The sequence below is a fragment of the Rattus norvegicus genome, chromosome 15 (genome assembly GCF_036323735.1).
Source record: "Rattus norvegicus strain BN/NHsdMcwi chromosome 15, GRCr8, whole genome shotgun sequence".
Classification (NCBI taxonomy): Eukaryota; Metazoa; Chordata; class Mammalia; order Rodentia; family Muridae; genus Rattus; species Rattus norvegicus.
Window position 1 is genome coordinate 3,096,777 of NC_086033.1, and position 21,556 is coordinate 3,118,332.

Sequence of the window (21,556 nt, forward strand, 5' to 3'; positions counted from 1 at the left end):
CGGTAAACCGAGGAAAATTAAAAACTGTTTAACACTAATTCGCATTTAGGGCTTATCATATATAAATGCGTCGTGTCAGGCGTAAGGACAGGCACTGAAATGGCTTAGTTAGCTTCAGTGATCTTCCATTCTGTGCAGCATGACAAGGACTTCATGTTGGGCAGCAGTAGAGTTTTTGCAGCTACTTTTTCTAAGGCAAAAACTGCAAACTTTGCTTGAAAAAAAACCCGGGATTAGATTATTTCTGCTTTCTAGGGGGAATATTAAAAATGAGACCATACTATGATGACAAAAACGTAGATGACCACTTTAGACACCACTCGACTCAGTTCTAGCCACTCTGTGGTCATTCGTTCCTAACAGATTCTGTCCCAAGAGAAGCAGCTCACTGTCACACAGGACTGACAGACAAGCCTGCTTGCACTAACTCCCAAACCCTTTCCATAAATCACCAGAGCACACGGTGTCTTATTTACATCTAGTAGTGTGCTAACTTCATGAGCTCCACACAAAATCTCGGAATCACGTTCCAAAGGCAGAACCGTTTGGGTGACGTGATTGATTATGTGCATCTTCTCACTGCCAGTATCATAATCAGCTGAGGACTCTCAAGTTTTCAGCTTCTCCCCCTGGTGGCAGTATCTAGGCTGGTATCTATTTAAAAAACAAAAACATCCCCCCCTCCCCGCACAGTATCTTAAGGTTTACAGCCACTACATTCAAATATTGGTAGGCAATTTTTGGGATAGAGTAGATTTAAATGAAACAGAAGCAAATCTCGAAACTCTTCTAATAGAAGCACTCGCCTCCTATAGTTCTCTCTCTTTCTCTCTCTCTCTCTTTTTTTTCCCACAATGCAATTACACCCATTACATCATTGTAAATTACATGCTGGGGCTATCTCAGTAGGTATCTGCCAAATGTAAAACTTACAGACGGTCTTCAATGTAATAATGATGTTTTATCATTTTAATTACAAACTCTTTAAAAAACTCCCTAAAGTGTACCAATTGGGGTGGTCTAAATTAACAATATCTTGGTAGCCCAAGGGTAGCAAAAATAGATTGAACCACCAAATTTCATCATCCTCATAGCAGCTGTCTCCCTGCCTCTAGGAAGCTGAGTATTTAACAAAGCAGACACTTGGCACTGGTGTCTGATTAGCAGCCTGTGCATTGTCAGACAGAATGTGCTCGGCTCTTCTGTTCCCGGGTTGGATTGGAAGCCTGGAGAGCAGGGGAACTTTCTTCTGCAGTCTTCTCATAAGTAAATCAGCTCAGGGTCTTCCTCTGTTGCTACACCCGGAGAACTGACTAGGTGCTTTCTCAGTAACGTGCGTTATCAAATGCTAGACAATTCAAATAAAGGCTTGCAAGTCTATTACGAAGAGTGGAATATGCCAATTTAAAAATCACTGTGGTTGGGGCTGGGGATTTAGCTCAGTGGTAGAGCGCTTACCTAGGAAGCGCAAGGCCCTGGGTTCGGTCCCCAGCTCCGAAAAAAAAAAAAAAGAACCAAAAAAAAAAAAAAAAATCACTGTGGTTAAGCATAATACATATAAAATTATTTCTTGAAATAAAGTGCTTTGAATTATGTTGAACCTAAATATGAAAATATTGTTTGTGAGGGAGGAAGAATGGTCATTTTAGAGTATACAAATATAACATTATATTCCTAAAATATTAAAGTTTTTTTTTCCTGAACTCACATGAAGCATACTAGAAATAAAACACTGCCTTACAAGAATATCATTTTGCAGCAGGGTCCAAAACATTAAACATTATAAATTACCTTTTCGCCAGAAATTTCTTTGAAAATTTATTACAAATGATTGTGCTTATTGGCAGAGTTCAAAATCAGTAGAGTCCACGCAAACAATCTACTTCAACGCGAAGCACATTCTTTTACTCTATCAAATCCATCGGAGGTAATCAGACTGGATGTTTTATTCAACAGGGCTGAAGAAAATTGTCCTACAATAGGTTAATTCAAAATGGCAGCATAGAAAATGCATCTGTCAGTGGGGATCAAATTACAGGGCAAGCTCCTCTCAATGCTTAGAAAAACAAGTCTGCAGTTCTACAGATTATGTGCCTGTGTGTGTTTAAAGGGGTGGGAAAGGAGCTAAATATCTGAGCTAACCTCCAATTAAAGTCAATCATAAAAACAGCCAATTTAATGAGAGCGGGTTTCTTTGGGTAATTATAACACCAACCACTTTTTTCTCTTTAAATCTGTAATTCTGCCTTCTTCTTATTGCTTGCTTTGTCATTAATCGCCTCAGGACCTTGATTTCCTAGCAACAGACTGCCACCAAACATTTGGCTCCTGTTCAACATTTTCTTTGTGAAAAATGGCACTGCTGTTGCTGCCTGGGCTGCTGCAGCTAGACTGGCTGTGTAAGTGCTCTAATAATGTATTCCTCTGGAAAAAAAAAATCACATGATACAGGGTGCGATGACTGAGCTCCGGTAATTACTGAGCTGGGAAGTTTATCTACCATCTAAAAGCTGTGCAGGGGGAGGGGGGCTACAGGATTCAAAAACGCATTCCTTCCATTATTAATAATCTGAAGGTAAGGATTTATAAAGAAATATTCTATTTGGACGTATATAAATGTATTAAGGATCAGATACAAAAGGCCAATGTCCTTAAAATGTGGCTTGGTGATTTCTTTCTCTACAACATAGCCCCAGACACACAAAAGAATCACAGGACAGTCTGCTGCAATTTAAGAAAGCAAATTAACCTATGTATCTGTCAGCTGTGTCTTTCCTACTTCAGGCAAAATCATTTGTATATGTAAATATGCTATATGAGATGGTAAGAGGTTTTCATTCACAGCATGAACAGTGCATACTGAGAAAACAGAACATTCAAAATATTGTGTTTTGGTATATTGTACACTTAAGTAAATATTTAATAACCCATGGTCAGGGTAAAGATGCTAATCATTATTTGGGAAATGATTCAGTCGGGACGGAAGAAAATCAGGCCTTGTGATTAGAAACCCTGTGATAAGGTAACATAATGTGATTTTTTTTTAAACTGGGTAGATTTATTAAGATTTTTCATGTCTTAGAAACACTGCCACCCCCAGTAATGATAGTTATGGAAATTAACATGGCATGTCAGCTATGGTTCACTGAAGCCTGGCTTTAACTCTCAGAAATACGGCTTTATAAGACTGGCATGTTTCAGGACTGCTGTCAGGATATGATAATTTAATATACCCAAGAGAGCACTAAGTATTCTGAAAGCATCTGGGAAGCTAATAAGCCAGTGGACACTGATTCTCACCAGGGTGTGCACTGTGTAGCAAACTTACTACAAAGTGTCGCAGTTCAGCTCATCCGAGGGAGTGGGAAGGCTAGAGGGTGCTTTAAAACATCACAATCACTACCCTTGACAGATGAAATAAAATCAAACTGCAGAAGCTCTAGAGCAGAGCACTAATCATTAAAAAGCCACTGATTGTATCCAGAGAATAAAAACATATCCATGCTTTTAAAGGAGTAAATAATCAGACCTTTGATTTTAAAGACTCTGCTTACTGTTCATAATAACCAACACTGCTTCAATGGAGCCTGACCCAATCGTGTGTATTTTTATAAAAACTAAGTCTTGGTTGACTTAGGAAAGTAAACACACACACACACAAACGTCAGTTTGAGAAATAGAACTCCAAATTCAGAAAATATAATTACCACACAACCATATTAAAATATCTGAGGGATATAGTGGTGCTAGTTGCTGTTTACAGGTAAAACATTTTAAAGCCTATATTGAGTTTATCACCAATTTCATATTAAAGATACAGTAAACCTAGAGGCCATACAAAATGTGAGAAACATATCTGAGCGCTTCAACAAGGGCTGTAGGGTTTCTTAACTCTGTTATGTGTACATCACTCTGAAAAAGAGAACTAAAAACACTGCTGGGTGGGTAACTCCTTGACATTTAATTGCTAATTCTGACATACATTTAAAAATGGGCTGGAATTGTCCCAGAAGTAATTAAAGCAGAAGTTAATGCTTTAAAGCAAGAAGTCACTCACAGGCTTCTGCGCAGGCCGGGTGGAGTGTAATGTGGGAAGCAGGTGGTGTAGGAGAAGTGGAGTTACAGAGAAAACCAACGAGGGTGGGCCACACCGTCGGAGAAGCACTGGACAAGACAAGAGGAGCAGAAGGTGGAAGAGAAGCCGTCTGTCTTTCAGAAACCTTCAATGATTTAGAACTGTCTGCTATCTTTAGTGACGAGCAGAGGAGCAGTATTATGAAAGGGAGATCATAAGTAAGTTTTGCAAGTCTAGAGCTTTAGGGATCTGTAAGCAAGGAGGCCAAACACTGAAACACCACAGGGAACTCACGAGCCTGGACTCAGAAGATCCATCTATACAGATGCGAAACCCACGCTGTTCTGAGCATGACTGATGGGTACAGAAATACATGTAAAGACATGTCTTCCAGGGTAAGGACTGGAAGGAAGAGGGCTGCTCACTTTGCTTCATTCTACTTCCCTTCCCCCAAATAAAACAAAAACAAACAAAAAACCAAAAATCCCCCACAGACCCCCATTTATCACATTTTTACACAAATCAGATAAAATACTGGCATTTTAAGAACCTACTCTAAAACATGCTTGTACTGAAGAAATTAATTAGAATAAAAGTCAAAGGATCTTGAAGACCTGCAATAGAAAAACGGGCAAGAACAGAGGACCGGAACACACGTGTCACTCCCATTATATTGGCCAACAGACAAAGAAGAGCATTCTAGTCTGACTAGAGGCAACGGGGGGTTTCTGCAGTGTGGCCCTCGGGTGCTGTAATGAGAGAAGCGAGTGAGCAGAAGACGAAATCCAGGGGTGCTGCTAATGGACGCTAGACTGTATTTCAGTGACGATATAAATGTCCTCCAATTGGATTATGGTGATGGCTGCAGAATTCTATAACTACGGGAGCATCCATTGAACTGTGTGCATGAAATGGTGGACGCAATGACACAGAGATACCGAAATAAAGCTGTTAAAATTGATTCAATCCCATTTGTCTGGTGGGCAGAGACAACACAAGTTATTGATTAAATCATACTGAACTATAAAAATGTTATAATATGATCAGTAAACATGGTGGGATACAGCCTGCCGATATTCGGGGGCTATTTTTTTTTTGTTCAATTTATATACCTCTTCAAAGACAAACAAATACTCCATAAAATATACACTATCGCCATAATGTTTATATATTTTCTCTCTCGTTCATATTTATTATAGTCAGTGAAATTAATTTTCTCACGCTATTATTGCTTGCTGCTCTGGAACCCTGAAAGGAAGCAGAAGCAGAAACACCTGAGCGCATGATTTACTAATTAACTTTCGGTGCTACGTGAGCACACATGCTTGTTTTCTTACAAATGAGACCAGGATGAGCACGATTTCCAATCTCACATGAAATTCTAAACTCTCATTACATTGCAATAAGCCCACAAACCCAAAGCATCCAACCTACTAAATCTATGCTTTTACAACCAAGACCACCTTATTTCTTTTAAATAGGTAAAAAGATTATTCTGTTAATTGAATATTGGCATTGATATTAGCAAAGATTTCCTTTCCTTTGTGGTAGCATGAACATTTTATCCAACTTGAAAAGCTGCATCTATTAAAGCGATCACCAGGTATCTCTCTGGGAAAACTACACAGACGGGATTCAGAAGGCTGGGAGGTCGGAGCTGTAGCCCAGTTGGTAGAGATTTCCATTGCATTCATGAAGCCTTTGCCTTGGTTCCCAGCCTGGTCATGGTGGTATAAACTTACAGTCCCAGCAGATGGGAGGTAGAGGCGGGAGGATCCAAAGTTCAAGGCCATTCTCAGGGCGAAAAAGAATTCAACTTGCTGAAAATTTTCTCAAGAAACAATGACAATTAAAGAATGATAGCTCAATCTAGTGGTATATGCCAATAATCCCAGCATTGGAGATGCTGAGACAGGAGAATGGCTGCAAGACTGAGGTGAGCCTGGGCTGCAAGTGAGACCTGGTATCAAACCCTGTCTCTGTCTCTGTTTCTGTCTCTCTCTCTCTGTCTGTCTCTCTGTCTCTCTTTGTCTGTCTATCTCTCTTTGTCTGTCTCTCTGTCTCTGTCTCTTTGTCTCTGTCTCTCTCTCTGTGTGAGACTGAGGAGAGAAATAATCAACTCTTTCACATTATCTACAACGTTACACTCATTTTACACTTTACTGTTTGGGCTATTACTTAAGGAGATACCAACTTGGCCCGCAGGATTCTAAACCGCTGATGGCAGAGATGCGTGTCTGCTGTTGTATATGCACTACCACAAAAAGCTTTAGTCAAACCAACAACCCCACCTTCTTAACTTCAGTGTTTTACTCATCTGCTTACTTTTTATTTGGGATGTGGGGATACTGTGCTGCCCAGGCTGGCCTTTTGACACCCTGAGTTCATGTGATCGTTTGTCTTAATTTGGTTTTTATTTCTGTGATAAAGACCATGAACAGAGGCAGCTTGGGGGTGGAGGAGGAAATGGGGTATTGGCTCACATTTCCACATCTCTATCCCTTACGGCGGGAAGTCATGGTAGGAACCCGAGAGAGCGGAAGCCTAGAGGCAGGAACTAAAGCAGACACTAGTGGGGAATGCTGCTTACTGGCCTTGTTGTCTACTTTCACTCAGCTTTTTATACCACCCAGGACCCCCGCTCAAGACTGGTGTTGCTCACAGTAGGCTGGAGCGAGTAAGTCAATCTTAGTGGACGCTGTTCTGCAAACTTGCCTCAGGCAAGCTTACTGGAGGACATTCCCTCCTACTGGATTATTCTAGCTGTGTCAAGTTGACAAAAAGTAGACCAGCACATCTCAGGCCCCAGAGGCTGAGGATGTAGGCTTACACCTTCATGGCCGACTTACTACTCTACGTTCTTAAAGGTGCACCTTACGGTTACTTGCAAGGTCATTTTCAGATAAAGGCTCAATATGATCGATTAAGCCCTAAAAAGGCAAAAAAACAGTCCAGAATAGGACACTTGTAAAAAATAGTTAAAAAAAAACAAGGAATAAATCTATATAGTAAACACCTATTTGACCAAGACAATGGAAATTTTAATACATAAAAGTTCAAAAAATGACATTTTAGATAAAAGGTCAAGTGTAGTTCAACTGTCCCGCCTCTTTAATAATCTCGGAAGAATATTTCAAAGATTAATTACTAAATTTCAAGAAGCACTTTAAATTCTATTTAAGTGTTTTATAGAGAAGTATGACCTATTGTTTAATCAATTATCTTGCACAGGATATCTGAAGTTTTAAAAAAGATCCATTAGTTCACCTTTTTTGCCAAAGTATATTATTATGTGTATAGTTTTCAAAAGATAGTCTTAAAAAACTTTTTTTACGAACTAACACAAGGTTAAAGCAATAATTGAAAGTCTATAAATTGGTAAAGCACTGCTAGGTTTTGAAGAGAAGGGAAGCGAATCTCAACATATAGCAAGTACTATTTATGTTAAACTCATCTCTTTATATTTCTCAGTTTCTCTTAAGTATGACAGGGCAGATCCATTTGCTTTCACAGCTACTGCTGCTCCTTAATAGAAAGAACACCGGGTAGCACACTTAACACTGGAATACAATCAAAGGGTGGCTGCTTTTACACCCATTCATCAGTTTAAACACGTTTCAGAACACGCTGCAAAAAGATAAGTGCTCAGACACACCAACTGTCCATTTCATTATATATGCATTCTAACTCTTTATCCAGTGCTGGCAGGTAAATTATGGACTCTGTCTCCTGTAGTCCAGGATGGCCTTGAACCTACTACACATGGAGCCACAGATGACGGTGACCTTCTGATACTCGTGCCAGTGAGCAGAACCACATTTGCACTGGTGGACAAGCATTTTACCAATTGCTGTATCTCCAGCTACTGTCAATATCTTTTTTTTTTTTTAAATGTTGTCTTTTTTCTTTTTTTTTTAAAGATGTATTTATTTATTATATATGAGTACACTGTAGCTGTCTTCAGATACACCAGAAGAGGGCATCGGATCTCTTTACAGATGGTTGTGAGCCACCATGTGGTTGCTGGGAATTGAACTCACGACCTCTGGAAGAGCAGTCGGGTGCTCTTAACCGCTGAGCCATCTCTCCAGCCCCCTCAATATCTTTTTAGTATCCAAGGCTTTCTTTAAATATGAGCCAAACAAAAATCAACCTTCTTACAGGATGTCACCATGTTGCTGAGCCTCGTCTTGAACTTGTGACTCTCCTGCCTCGGCCTTTGAGAGGCTGACTTATAAATGTCCACCACTGTACCTGCTTGTCCCTAAAGTATAAAACTCTCCCCACAAAAAGTTAAGCTTCAGATCTGACAATCTGCTTTTTGATTATTCTGTGTATCTGTGAGTGTTGTGTTTGAATGTACAAGTGGGCACCACAGGGATGCAGTGCTTTTGGAGACACCAGATGCCAGGGAACTGGAGTGGGAGATGGTCAGGAGCAGCCATGGAGGTTCTGGGAACTAAACTTGAGTCTCATACATGAGCAAGTGTCTTTAAGCACTAAGCCATGTCTCCATTCCTCTGATTAGTTCTTTACAGTGTATTCTAAACGTGCAAGCTTCTCCAGAAAAAGAGTTTATTAGAGATAACGCATAGATTTCTCAATGAAGTCATTCTGTACTGACAGTGGAATTAAAGCAGTAAGAACATCACAAAAGCATTACATTAGTAATTGTGCATATATGCACAGAAATCTCAGGGAAAAGACTTCAGATTTATGTTAAAATTATAAAGGAGTTTTTAACAGGATCTAGACTATTTTGGCACAATTGCAGAGAGAGAAACAACCTTAGCATCAACCAAAGGCTGTTTTCTTATCACTTATTTTCAGTTCTGTTTTCAACAGAAGACTTGGTCTAATATATTTAACAATGGTGGTTTTCTCCTTTTCTGACACTCACAGGTGAAAGAAAAAGAAAAATAGTCTGGAGATAATGAAGAGGAAAGAGTCAACAGAACATAAGTCTGCAGCTGGAGATGAATACCATGTTCCAGAAAAAGTCAGTACAGAATGAACATGGAGATGTTATTAACAGGTCAGATTCAAAGGAAAAAAATATCTAGGGAATCTTACAGGAAAAGCAAATCATAAAGAGACAAAAACCCAGGACCAATGTAGGGATCTCTGCTGAAAGAATAACAAAACAATGAACTGGCAGAATTAGTAAACAAGGTATGTAAACAACTGTAAACTTCAAGTTCAAAGCCCATCTCGGTTATCTAGGGACTCTGTGTCTCAACAAAACAAAACAAACGAAACAAAAACTCACAAAACAAAACCCACCACTGCCACCATTACTACCACTACCAGAACTACCAAGACAAAGCAAGACACAGGGAACAACTAAACATCTTCAACTCCAATCTCAGTCAACAAAACCAGAGAAAAAACAGCTGATAGTCTGAGAGCCAAGAAGTTATAGATGGATCAGAGTATAGATGTAGCAAAGTATAGATGTTATCAGAGTATAGATGTATCAGAGTATCAGATGTGTCAGATGTATCCAAATATAGATGTATCAGAGTATTAGATGTGTCAGATGTATCAGAGTATAAATGTATCAGAGTATAGATGTATCAGAGTATCAGATGTGTCAGATGTATCCGAGTATAGATGTATCAGAGTATTAGATGTGTCAGATGTATCAGAGTATAAATGTATCAGAGTATAGATGTATCAGAGTGTCAGATGTGTCAGATGTATCAGAGTATAGATGTATCAGAGTTCAGATGTAGCAGAGTATCAGATGTATTAGAGTATCAGAGTGTCAGATGTATCAGAGTATAGATGTATCAGAGTATAGATGCATCAGAGTATCAGATGTATCAGAGTATAGATGTAGCAGAGTACAGATGTATCAGAGTATCAGATGTATCAGAGTACAGATGTATCAGAGTATAGATGTATCAGAGTATAGATGTATCAGAGGATCAGATGTAGCAGAGGATCAGATGTAGCAGAGTATAGATGTAGCAGAGTATAGATGTATCAGAGGATCAGATGTATCAGAGTATAGATGTATCAGAGTATCCGAGAGGTATCAGAAGCTCCACAGAAAAATTGAGAATTGGAAAGAATCCCTTTGTGGATGATCGTTTACATGTTCTAGAGATGGAACCTATATTTACATATGTATAGCAATGTGCTCCTAGCAATCAGCTACATCCCTACTGCTACCATTTGTTCTTTTAGGATTATTCATGTATTTGGATGTTTTGTCTCCTTGTATGTATGCATACAAGAAGAGAGTATCTGATACCTTGGAACTATAAATATAGATGGTTGTGAGAAATGTGGTGGTTGGGAATTGAACTCAGAACCTCTGGCAGAGTAGCCATTGATCTTAACTGCCAAGCCATCTCTCTAGCCCCACAATTTTTCTTAAAATGGATACATTGGTATTTTAAAATGGAATATACTGTGGCATGTTATTTCATGACCATAAGATTGTAAGTGAACTCCCCTGTCCTGTAGGAACCACCTGGTCATCATAATACAAAAAGCTGTCTTCAGATGTTATCAAATGTCCCCAAGAGAGAAACATCGCTACTGGTCAAGAACCAATGTTGTAAATATGTACTATTCTGTATAGAACTAAAGAAGAATCCTAAGAACAAGATTTCAAACCACAATACCTGTTACAAATAACTGTATCCCCGAAGCAACCTTGAAATTTACAATAACACGACAGCTAGGTAACTGTTAGTACAAAAATGTGACACACACGTACAACTACTTCTAAAGAAGTATAGAGCACCCAAACTGCCCTGAAGTTAATAGAGAATGTCATAAAAGTTATTTTAACTGTACTTTATATCAGTGGTTCTCAAACTTCCTATTGCTGTGCCCCTTTAAAACAGCTCCTCATGCTGTGATGGTGCCCGCTATAAAATCGTCTTTGTTGATATTTTGTAACTGTAATTTTGCTACTGTTTTGAATTGTGTAGTAAATATCTGATAATCAACCTCAAAGGGTTCAAGTCCTACTGCTTTATATATTCTAAAAGTTAGGCTGAGACAAGCAATAATTATGTCTTCAATCAGTTTTTAGATATGAAAACAATGCTGAGATTTAAGATACATTAGACAAATTAATGAGCGTTTAGATACTCCAAAAGAAAATGCTGTGAACAGGGAGGTACCTCACAATAAAGAAGCTGAAGTAAAAGACAAAGAGAAAGAATTCAAAGAAACAATGAACAGGAGTGAATTGTATAAAACACTGCCTAAAGATGTGAAGGCAGAAAAGAAACTCTGAAGGACCAATGGCTGAAAAATACCCAGATGATACAAATTCTAATATTGCAGCTCAAGGACTTTAGCAAACTTCAAGCCAAGACACATGAAAGATCTACTAAGATATAAAACCAGTCAGACCAGTAATAAATGGGGAAATATCAAGGGAAAGGGGTAGAGGGATGTGAGAGATATTTCATATAGAGCAACCAGAGCAAGCATGACAGCTGTCTCATCGAGAATAATCCAAAGGGGTTTGGGGATTTAGCTCAGTGGTAGAGCGGTTGCCTAGCAAGTGCAAGGCTCTGGGTTCAGTCCTCAGCTCTGGGGGGAAAAAGAGAGAGAGAGAGAGAGAGAGAGAGAGAGAGAGAGAGAGAGAGAGAGAGAGAGAGAGAGAGAGGGAGAGAGAGACTGAGAATAATTCAAGGAAGAAGAGAGTGGGCAATGGTGCTCATAGAAGGAAAGGAAATGAAATTGGCAGGGCAAAACAAGCATAGCAAAAAATATCACTCACATCTAACTATAAACAAAGATGTTTTCAAACCTGACAGCTAAAAGCATTTATGACTAATACATCTGAATACAAGAACCGTTGGGGAGTGTGCTCTCGGGTGAAGGGAATGATGGTGAATGGAAACCTGATACCACGTGAAAGAAACAAAGGACACTGGAATGGCAATTATATGGAAAATGTACAATTTCTCATGATTTGATTATTTTTAAAAATAACATAATTACATTATATAATTATACAAAACAGTGTTTGTAAATATAAGAGTAAAATGTGTATTGTATGTTTTGTAGATTACATACTAAAAATCCTATTTACAAACCAAACAATTAAAATTACCACAAAATTAGTATACAACAGTGGCTCCATAAGGACTAGATGAGTGGCTCCATGTGTACTGTTTGGGTGGTAGTTTAGTCCTGGGAGCTCTGGTTGGTTGATATTGTTCTTCTTCCTATGGGGTTGCAAATCCCTTCAGCTTCTTCAGTCCTTTCTCTAACTCCTCCATTGCGGACCCCGTTCTCAGTCCAACAGTTGGCTGAGAGCATTTGCCTCTGTATTTGTCAGGCTCTGGCAAAGCCTCTCAGGAGACAGCTATATCAGGCTCCTGTCAGCATCTCTTGGCATCTCCAATAGTGACTGGGTTTAGTGACTGCATATGGGATGGATCCCCAGGTGGGGCAGTCTCTGGATGGCCTTTCCTTCAGTCTCTGCTCCACACTATGTCTCCATATTTCCTCCTGCACTTTCTTTACCCTTTTCTAAGAAGCACTAAAGCATCCACACTTTGGTCTTTCTTCTTCTTGAGCTTCATGCGGTTTGTGAATTGTATCCTGGCTATTCCTAGCTTTTGGGCTAATATCCACTTATCAGTGAGTGCATACCATGTGTGTTCTTATGTGATTGGGTTACCTCACTCAGGATGATATTTTCTAGTTCCATCCATTTGCCTAAGAATTTCATGAAGTCATTGTTTATAATAGCTGAGTAATACTCCATTGTGTAGATGTACCACATTTTCTGTATCTATTCCTCTGTTGAAGGACATCTGAGTTTTTTTCCATCTTCTGAGTGGCTCCAGTCATATATGTAGCAGAGGATGGCTGTATTGGGCAGCAATGGGAGGAGAGGCCCTTGGGCCTGTGATGGCTTGATGTCTCAGTGTAGGGGAATGTCAGGGCGGAGAGGCAGGGAGTGGGTGGGTGGGTGGGTGAGGGAGCACCCTCATGGAGGCAAGGGGTAGGGGGGAATGGGATAGGGGGTTTCCAGAGGGGAAACTGAAAAAGGGGATAACATTTGAAATGTAAAGAAAATATCCAATAAAAAAATGAAGGAAAAAAACAGACTAGAAGAGACAAAATGGAGATATGGTATTTCAAGTTTCTCCACTGTAAGAGTCATATATCATCTGAAAACAAAGTCTGGTGAGTGAATGATGTGTGCTAGCAAACTCTAAATCAACAGAGAGAAAGAAACAGAGTAAGATGAGACAGAAGAGAAGGAGCACGGTGGGAGTAAAAATACTAAATTCTCATAAAAGGATAGGAAAGAAGAAGATAAAGAATAACAAGGATAAATACAAAGACAAACAGAAACTCAATTACACCAATATTCACCTTCAAGAGAAATGGTATACAGGTTCCAATTCAAAGGTAGACAATGTCAGGTTGGAAAAAAATAAGATCTGACTATCTGCTTTCCACAAGATGTGCGCTTTAAATGTAAGCGAGTCAAGACTGAAGGAGAAGAAAAGGAATACCATGACACAGCAAGTGAGACAAAGCCAGGGAGATGAGGGAGAGCTGGCTCAGGAGATAAGAATGTTTGGTAGTCTCAGTACTGCACCAGGGGGTTCCTGGTTTCCACAGAAGGCCATGCACGTGCAGCACATGTTTAAACGGATAATCAATTCCACATTTTAACCATCTACTGAATGGCCACTAAAAAGTGCAGCATCATGGGTATATAAAGTGTTTTCAAACTGGGCATGGTGTACACACACATAACCAAATAGCGAGCTGGGCATCGCGGCTCACAGCTGTAACGCCAATCCTTAGGAGACTGAAGCAAGAGTTCACACTGGGCAAATCCAGGTTCTATACTGAACTTCAGCTCACCTCGGTCACCAAGTCAGACTTCATGAAAAGCAAGTGAGTAAGAGGGGAGGGAGGGAAGGAAGGAGGGAAGATAGATAGATGGATGGATGGATGGATGGATGGATGGATGGATGGATGGATGGATGGATAAATATCCCCTCTTCTGAAATACATCAATAGATGAGCAGAACGGTCCATCCGGCAGTGCGAAGGACTTGCAAACATAGGGTAACACTAAGACGTACATTCAGATTGATTAAAACAAAATAGAAGAAAGCAGTAATGAGTTATTACAAGCTGGGTCTTCAATATTACTACAACAGTCCCACCATTCACTAAAACTGAACCAGATCCAGTCCAGTGTACCCCCTTCCACTACAGTCACACACTCATCAAATCATCATGCTTCCAAGTAGGTGCGTTTCTACCTGAACTGTAATTTGCAGCCAGCTTGGGCTATGTGGTGAATCCTGTCTCAAACAAATAACCAAACTACAAAAACATACAAAATAGGCCCTAAAGCGAAATGAAACCATTTAAGGAAATGGACTAAAATGAAATACTAATGGCAGAAAGCCTTGAATTCTAGCAATGGTTTCCATGTACTGGCAAAAGATGTAGTGTGACTTTCTATGCTATAGCCCCATGTAAGCATTTACACTGCATATTGTAAGTCTAGAGCAGTGCACATAAACATCCTGTAGGGGACACTGACACTGGACTGAGTAAATAATTATATCCTCAATAAACGCATATTTACAAGAAAACCGACTTCAAACACGCTGTGCCGGCTGTTTCAGACAGCCCAGAATGTTAGCAGCTGTTCTTCCAAACTGTATATGACACGAGATCCTACCATCAAGAAACAGGTTACACTCCTGTGTGAGCAGCCATGTTTAACTCATATTACAACTAGGTAATGTAGGTCGATTAATTCAAGAGAAATTTTAGTGTACTTTCAACATTAGGAAATTAATTCTTAACCAATTATTTTTATGTCAGAGAACTTAACTCAAATTACATGCTGCCCTGTTTCAGATTTAAGAGATTTGTCACAATCAATGTTGCTGAAATATTAAACTAAAAGGTGTCATGCTAATTACTATGGAATAAATAGCAATTATGATTCTTTTTAGGCAAATAAGCTCAAACTGTTAGCAGGGCACACTTCCACTGTTTTCCACAATGCTCATATCATTTATAATAAATTGCCAAAAATATGTTTGTAGAACTACTTCCAAAGACCCTATGAAAGGGATTTACCAGCACAACATTCTGTGTGACTGAGCAGTTTTATGTTTCTAAAGCAGTAGACTTGAAGGTGGTAACACACATTCAGACCCATAAAGATTCTATGTCTATTGCATAATTACACTAATTAATCGAGCATACGCTTGAGAAAGGTACCTTAGGAGTACATATAGGGCTTTAAGAATTAAGATACATCAGTAACAGTCTATATTGCTCAAACGGACTCCAAATATGAGCTCACTTACAGCTATGTAGTAAACTCTGGCTTTCTCTACCAACATCCAGTTGTTCTCCAGATCAAGGTGCTTTTCTTTCTTATAACAATTGGCGGCAGCAAGGTTAGCAACAAGAGACCTAAAACCCCAAGAAAAAGGAAATGCATGTTACTTATAAAACATGAAAACCCTTGTGAGGTATTTTATACAGAAAGGAACAAATTCTTCAAAAGCTGATATTGCTGATGGTGAAGAAGATAGATGCCCTAAAGACAAGAGACATGGAAACCAGCATTACCTCAAGTTATAAGTCTGGTTTATGAATCCCTTAGCTCCAAAATAAGGTTTACTTTTAATATAGTTACACAGTTCAAAATGCAGTTAATAAATAAGAGACTAGGTCATTCTGAAATAGAAAATCTACATAAACCAAAATTTCATTTTATGGTAGAAAAATCTTTATAAAAATAAGACCAACGAACTATAATTGACTAATTAAATGCTTTTAGGGGCCCAATATGGGATTGATTTCATAAAATACACATATAAACCCGACCATATTACTGTGAAGAATAAATTTGAAACTATTACATTTTAAAACCTAGAATCAACTGGAAGAAAACCCCCGGGCAGGGCGATTTTACAGCTGGAAAATTAACCAGCATACTAGATCTAAAACCTGGTTATTAAGTGCCACTGAAATTGCTTAATTTTAACCCAAATATTCAATTTAGTGAGGTAAAATTATTTACATTTCATAGAAATATGAATCCCTCATTCCGATCTGATTTATAAGATTATTTAGCATTTTTCTCTATTACTGAAAGCTGAAGCAGTCAGAAGTACGCTCTGCAGAAGAATGACCTCACCATTTGAGGCTTGGGATATTTCATTTGTCCACCTCAGTGAAAAGTTTCTCTTCCAAAACAATTTTCCATTTATCTTAACTTATTCCTGAATATGGGTTCTGTTTATATTGAAATAAAAATAAGAAACTAGGAGAAACCGCAACAATACACTCAGATACGAATCATTTGAACCCAAATATAAATATACATAAAAAAATTGCTACTATTTCTTTTGTTTGCTATCAGGGATAGAATCGACCCCTAATTTATAAACAACCTAAGAGTGATGGAGATAATTTTTCATTGAAACACGGTATTGCTAACCTTTATCTGAATTGTAAAACTACATTTTAGTTCTAAGTTTTAATTATCAGAAGCTGGAAAAAGAAAAATCTACCGATTCTGCCAAAGTCCAGCATTTAAGTTGTAGACTGCCCCTCCGCGCCCAACTTCTTCTGTCTTTTTTCTTAAAATCCAGACTAGAACGTCTCATCCTTCTGCTTCAAGCTCCTGGGTAGGGGCTAGGGTTATGGAAATAAGTTACCACAGCTCGTTGATGTGGGACTGGGCATTGTGTATACCAAGCTGACGCTCTGCCATCTGTCCTAAATCTCCAGCCCCAATCCCATCTGAAAAACACGCCATGGCCATGATACCGGTGAGCAAATCGAGCTTTTGACATTTGTAAAACCTAATAATTGTTTAAATAGCAATTTAGTGTATAATGACAATTTACCAATTTCATTCTAGCCTTTGTGATGTCAGAAGGAAAACTTGACCAATTTATTATTAATGGGAAAAATCATACTTGAGGAATAAAATTTCTCTTAGGAAAGCTGCTATGAGGCACAAAGCTCTAAACAGATAGTGTTTGAGTAGTGGAGAGCTGAATATATAGAGACCTGGGTTTGAACACTGAGTAGTCAAAGAGAAGTGAAAACTCTCTCCCTCTCCCTCTCTCTCCCATCCCCCTCTCCTTCCCCCTCCGCCCCCTCTCTCACACACACACACACACCACCATCACTACCACCACCACCACCACCACCACCACCACCACCCCATATTAAAGGAAAGATCTGAAAATGACTGGTCCCCTAATTATTCTCGAAAGTTCTATGCTACTTTACAGCTCTTGTCCACACTGGTCCTCAGCACCCAGAATCATGTCAGGTCCTACTGTGTTTCTGCTGGAGGCAAGCTAGAGGCCAAAATACAGAAGGTGAGAAAGAGAACTGTCCTAATTTTCTATCTGCTGTGATATACACCATAACCAAGGAAACCTTGTGACTTCATTTCCAGGTGACCATCCATGGCTGAGGGAAGTCAGGGCAGGGACACAAGCAGGAATGTGGAGGCAGGAACTGAAGCAGAGACCATGGAGGAACGCTGCTTGCTAGATTGCTTCTGAAGGCTAGCTTTCCATACAACTCAGGACCACTTGCCCAGCATGGAACTGCCCACTGTGGGCTGAGTCCTCTCACATTAATCATTAATCAAGAAAACGCCCTATGGACAGGCCTCTAGGGTAATCTGAAGGAGGTGGTTTTTCAATGGAAGTTCCCTTCTTACCAACTGACTGTACCTTATGTTAAACTGAACAGTCTTACCTACAGAGGGATGGATCAGGATAGAAAAATAGTACAAAGAATGAATGACAAATCACATATTTATAAGTATAGAGGACCCAGCCAGGCATGGTACACCTGTAATCATGTCGCTGTGGGAGGCAGAAGTATAAGGACAGACACAAGTTTGACGCTGTTTTGATCTGAGTAGCAAATTCCAGGCCAGCCAGGACTGTATCTGCAGACCCTGTCTCAAAACTCAAACAAACGAAAGCAAGTACGAAGAATGCAAATGTTGGAGTGGATTAAAATCTAAAGTGGGTCAGTTCTGAGGATTCTAATAAAACGGTAACAAAAACGGTGGTTTTCTTTTTCCCATACAGAGGAGAAGGAAGGTGAATATAGTGCTAATAATGTTAGAAATGTACGCAGACACTGCAGGAATATGGAGAGCTACAAAGCAGTGAGTAAAACCAACACATGGAAGGCCCGGATAGAGATTGATATGAAGAACTTTCTATTGACTTAAGATTTGGAGAACAGGAGGTCTGGGACTAACAACACCAGCCGCCCGCCCGCTCTATAGATTTTTCTGCTTTGTGGTCCATGCAGGGTAACTTTCCCAGTAGGGTCCATACTCCAGGGTTTGGGGTATGCTTGGATTTTTCTGCTCCATACCAAGACTCAGGCAATGGAAAGGCTCTGCGAGAAGTTCACCGTAAGATGAAGACCTGGTCACCTCAGTTCTCTCCACTTCTGCCCGGGAACATTTGGGAAAAGTCTCCTACCAGGCACGTAGCACCGGGGCTTCTCTGACTCATTTTAATATAGCACGTTTGACTGCAAAAATGTCATACTTAGTCACTCTGCAGTTCTGTGACCTGATCTGGTTGTTTGACCCTGTCTCTTTTTCTGAGTGTCTTTTGTTTTCTCTTGATTTCAAGAATAATAGCACCGATGACCCTCTATTGTACAGTAACCCCAGGAGGGGTACTATTATTATAGTGTGATGCCACTTTGCTATCTGAATAATAAAGGGACTTCTGAAATGTAATAAAAAAGGTGTCTGTGTGTGGACACGTGTTTGTGTGTGTGGATACATATGTGTGTGTACACGTGTTTGTGTGTGTGTACACGTGTTTGTCTCTGTGTGTGGGTACGTGTGTGTGTGTGTGTACACGTGTTTGTGTGTGTGGGTACATATGTGTTTGTCTGTGTGTGTGGGTACATGTGTGTGTGTGTGTGTCTATGTGTGTGTGCGCGTGTTTCTCTCCACTTCCACTCTCATCTTCACATGCAGGTTTTGACTGTAGAGCTCATCCTGGATCTCAAGCTTGTGATTCTCCTGACTCTGCCTCTTAAATGCTGCAATTGTACGGGCTTGAGCTGAGACACTTGACTTGGCTGCTGACTGAGTGCTGCCTTAAGAGACTGGTGTTGTGTAACAGCGGTGGAAGCCTTGTGGTACACGTGCTTCTATAAGCAGATTCTCATAGTCTGTTATCAGGTTATGCTGACAAGATCATTCTTTCTCTTCTGATGCGAGTTCAGCAAATTACATGATGTAAAATCCCGAACGCAACATTTTCTTTTCCTAAGCCTAATTATTCAAGGTAGAGACTAGATTAGATAATCTCAAGCTTTTTGCTGCGATATACCGCCTGAATTCAAAAGCAGGTCTAACTAAAAACCAACGTAGAACCACAAAAGGCCGTGAGGTAGCCCAGCAGGAGCAGGCCTGATGGCTGAAATCTGATCGCATGACTCTAATCCTAGGAAGCCATAATAAAGGCAGTAGGAGAGACAGCTTCCCAGAGCTGCCCACTGGCCTCCACACATTCGCGACAGATCATCACGATACATAAATAATAAACAAAATCTTGCTAACAAACAGAAACATCAAAAGAGGAAGTTGTCGGGAAGGCCAACTCCTGTAGTCCCAGGCTGTTGAAGGTGTTGGTAGAAAGACTGCTAGGAGTCGGGACAGCCTGGCCTGCAGTGTAAGGTGCTGCCCAAATAAACTGAAACTAAAAGTAGATAGAACAATCACATCCCACCCCAGTGACAATGCTAAGATGACAACAAAACAAACCCAAAACAGATAAAATAACAACAACGAAACCAGACAACAGGGGCAGGTGTGGCTGTGGGGGAAAGGGAAGACTGCACTGTTGGTGCAGCTACTGTGGAAATCAGCATGGAGGCTCCTCAAAGAGCTGGAAGCAGAGCTACCACATGATGCACTACACCGCACGCACGCACGCCCGCCCGCCTAAAGGACTCCAAATCCTACGACAGATATATTTGCTCATCCATGTTCACCACTGATCTATATACAAGACCCAGCAGGTAGAAATGGCTTAGCATCCATCAACTGGTGAGTGGAAGGTGAAAATGTGTTATGTTTTTCATCTGTAAAGAAAAAAGAAATGATAATCATTCTGGGTGAGATGAATGGAAGAGAAAAGGTTAAACAGGATGGGTGGGAGGGCGTAGGAGAGGAGGGAGCGCGGGGATGGACAACTAATACTAAAGACCTTTGAAAAAGCCATACGTAAGCCTACCAGGGTAAAAGTTCTCAAAATATATGTGCACGTATGTGACTTTAAATAGATTTATCTCACCTTGCCAAGGGCTCAGGAATCGTCAAGAAAGAGGAAGTGGGAAGACATTAAGAGCCAGAGGCAGCAGATGTCTATGGAAAATCAGTACTGGCTAGATATGACAGAGTTGTTCCACATGTGCGCTTAGAGCGGCTATAACTCCATGCATGTGACCTGCATGAGATCAGCTCTGCCACAGTTACAGCATGGGCTGGGGAGGGCCTCATAGAGTCCCAGCCTTAGCTGAGGAGGCACTATCAACTGATGGCTGCTGTGGGAGGAAGAGTTAGTCTGCCTCAGGGGTGTGGTCCCTGTATCAGTCTCACGGTCGATACTCCCATTCGGTGCACTCACAGGTGGCACTGGGTTGTTGGTCTTGAGACGGCTTAACAGTTAACAGCACTTGTCGTTCTTCCCAGCACTCACATGCACACGCACGCGCGCGCGCGCGCGCGCGCGCGCGCGCACACACACACACACACACACAGAATTCTTCACAACCCATTATAGTTCCGGTAACAAGAACTAGGTGGGCACACACAGTTGTGAGGGAGAGATTGTGTGCATGGCAGCCAGGGAGGGGAGGGGCCTGTATAAAACACATTACATACATGCATGGAATTCTTAAATAGTACAAGAGTTAATTAAACACAAGGTAAAAAAAGGACTCGAGGAGAAAGGGTTTACTGAACACTAGAAATGGTTCTTAAAGTGAAGTGAAGTTCAAAGTGTTTGTAATTCGGGTTCCATCGGAGACTGCGCAGCCGCAGGGAGGGCGCTCCAGGTTGGGAGGGACTTACCGGTTGCCACCGGTGATGCATGCAGCGCACGTTCCTGTGGGCTGCTCGTTCTGCTCATAGTAATGGGCGTCCACGTGTGCATCTGCGGCTTTGCTCTTCAGGATCTCCCCGAACTTATCTATCCCAATGCATCCGAAGAACGTTGCTGCTCTGTGTGGCTCCTGAATCATCCACTGAAAAACAAGAACACAGACGACTTGACCGATCGGTTGGAAACAGAATGGATAATTCAGGGCTCCGCCATGGAGGCTGGCATGAAAGGCACGCTTTGTGATGAGGAGGAATAGAACTCAATATGCGCACTACTGCTTGGAGTGACAACCTTGACAATACAGCCACACACGTCTTACTACTAC

General features: G+C 40.5%; 1 protein-coding gene across 2 annotated transcripts in view; it reads right to left on the reverse strand.

Moving 5' to 3' along the window:
* Positions 1 to 21,556, reverse strand: part of Adk (adenosine kinase) — a 383,203-nt gene that overhangs the window by 184,234 nt on the left and 177,413 nt on the right. For both annotated transcript variants that reach the window (NM_012895.3, XM_006251631.3), the window contains exons 5-6: positions 21,201 to 21,373; positions 15,415 to 15,523 (exon numbers count right to left, since the gene is read on the reverse strand). In NM_012895.3, coding sequence (NP_037027.2) covers positions 15,415 to 15,523; positions 21,201 to 21,373 — 282 coding nt within the window. The remainder of the gene's footprint in view (positions 1 to 15,414; positions 15,524 to 21,200; positions 21,374 to 21,556) is intronic.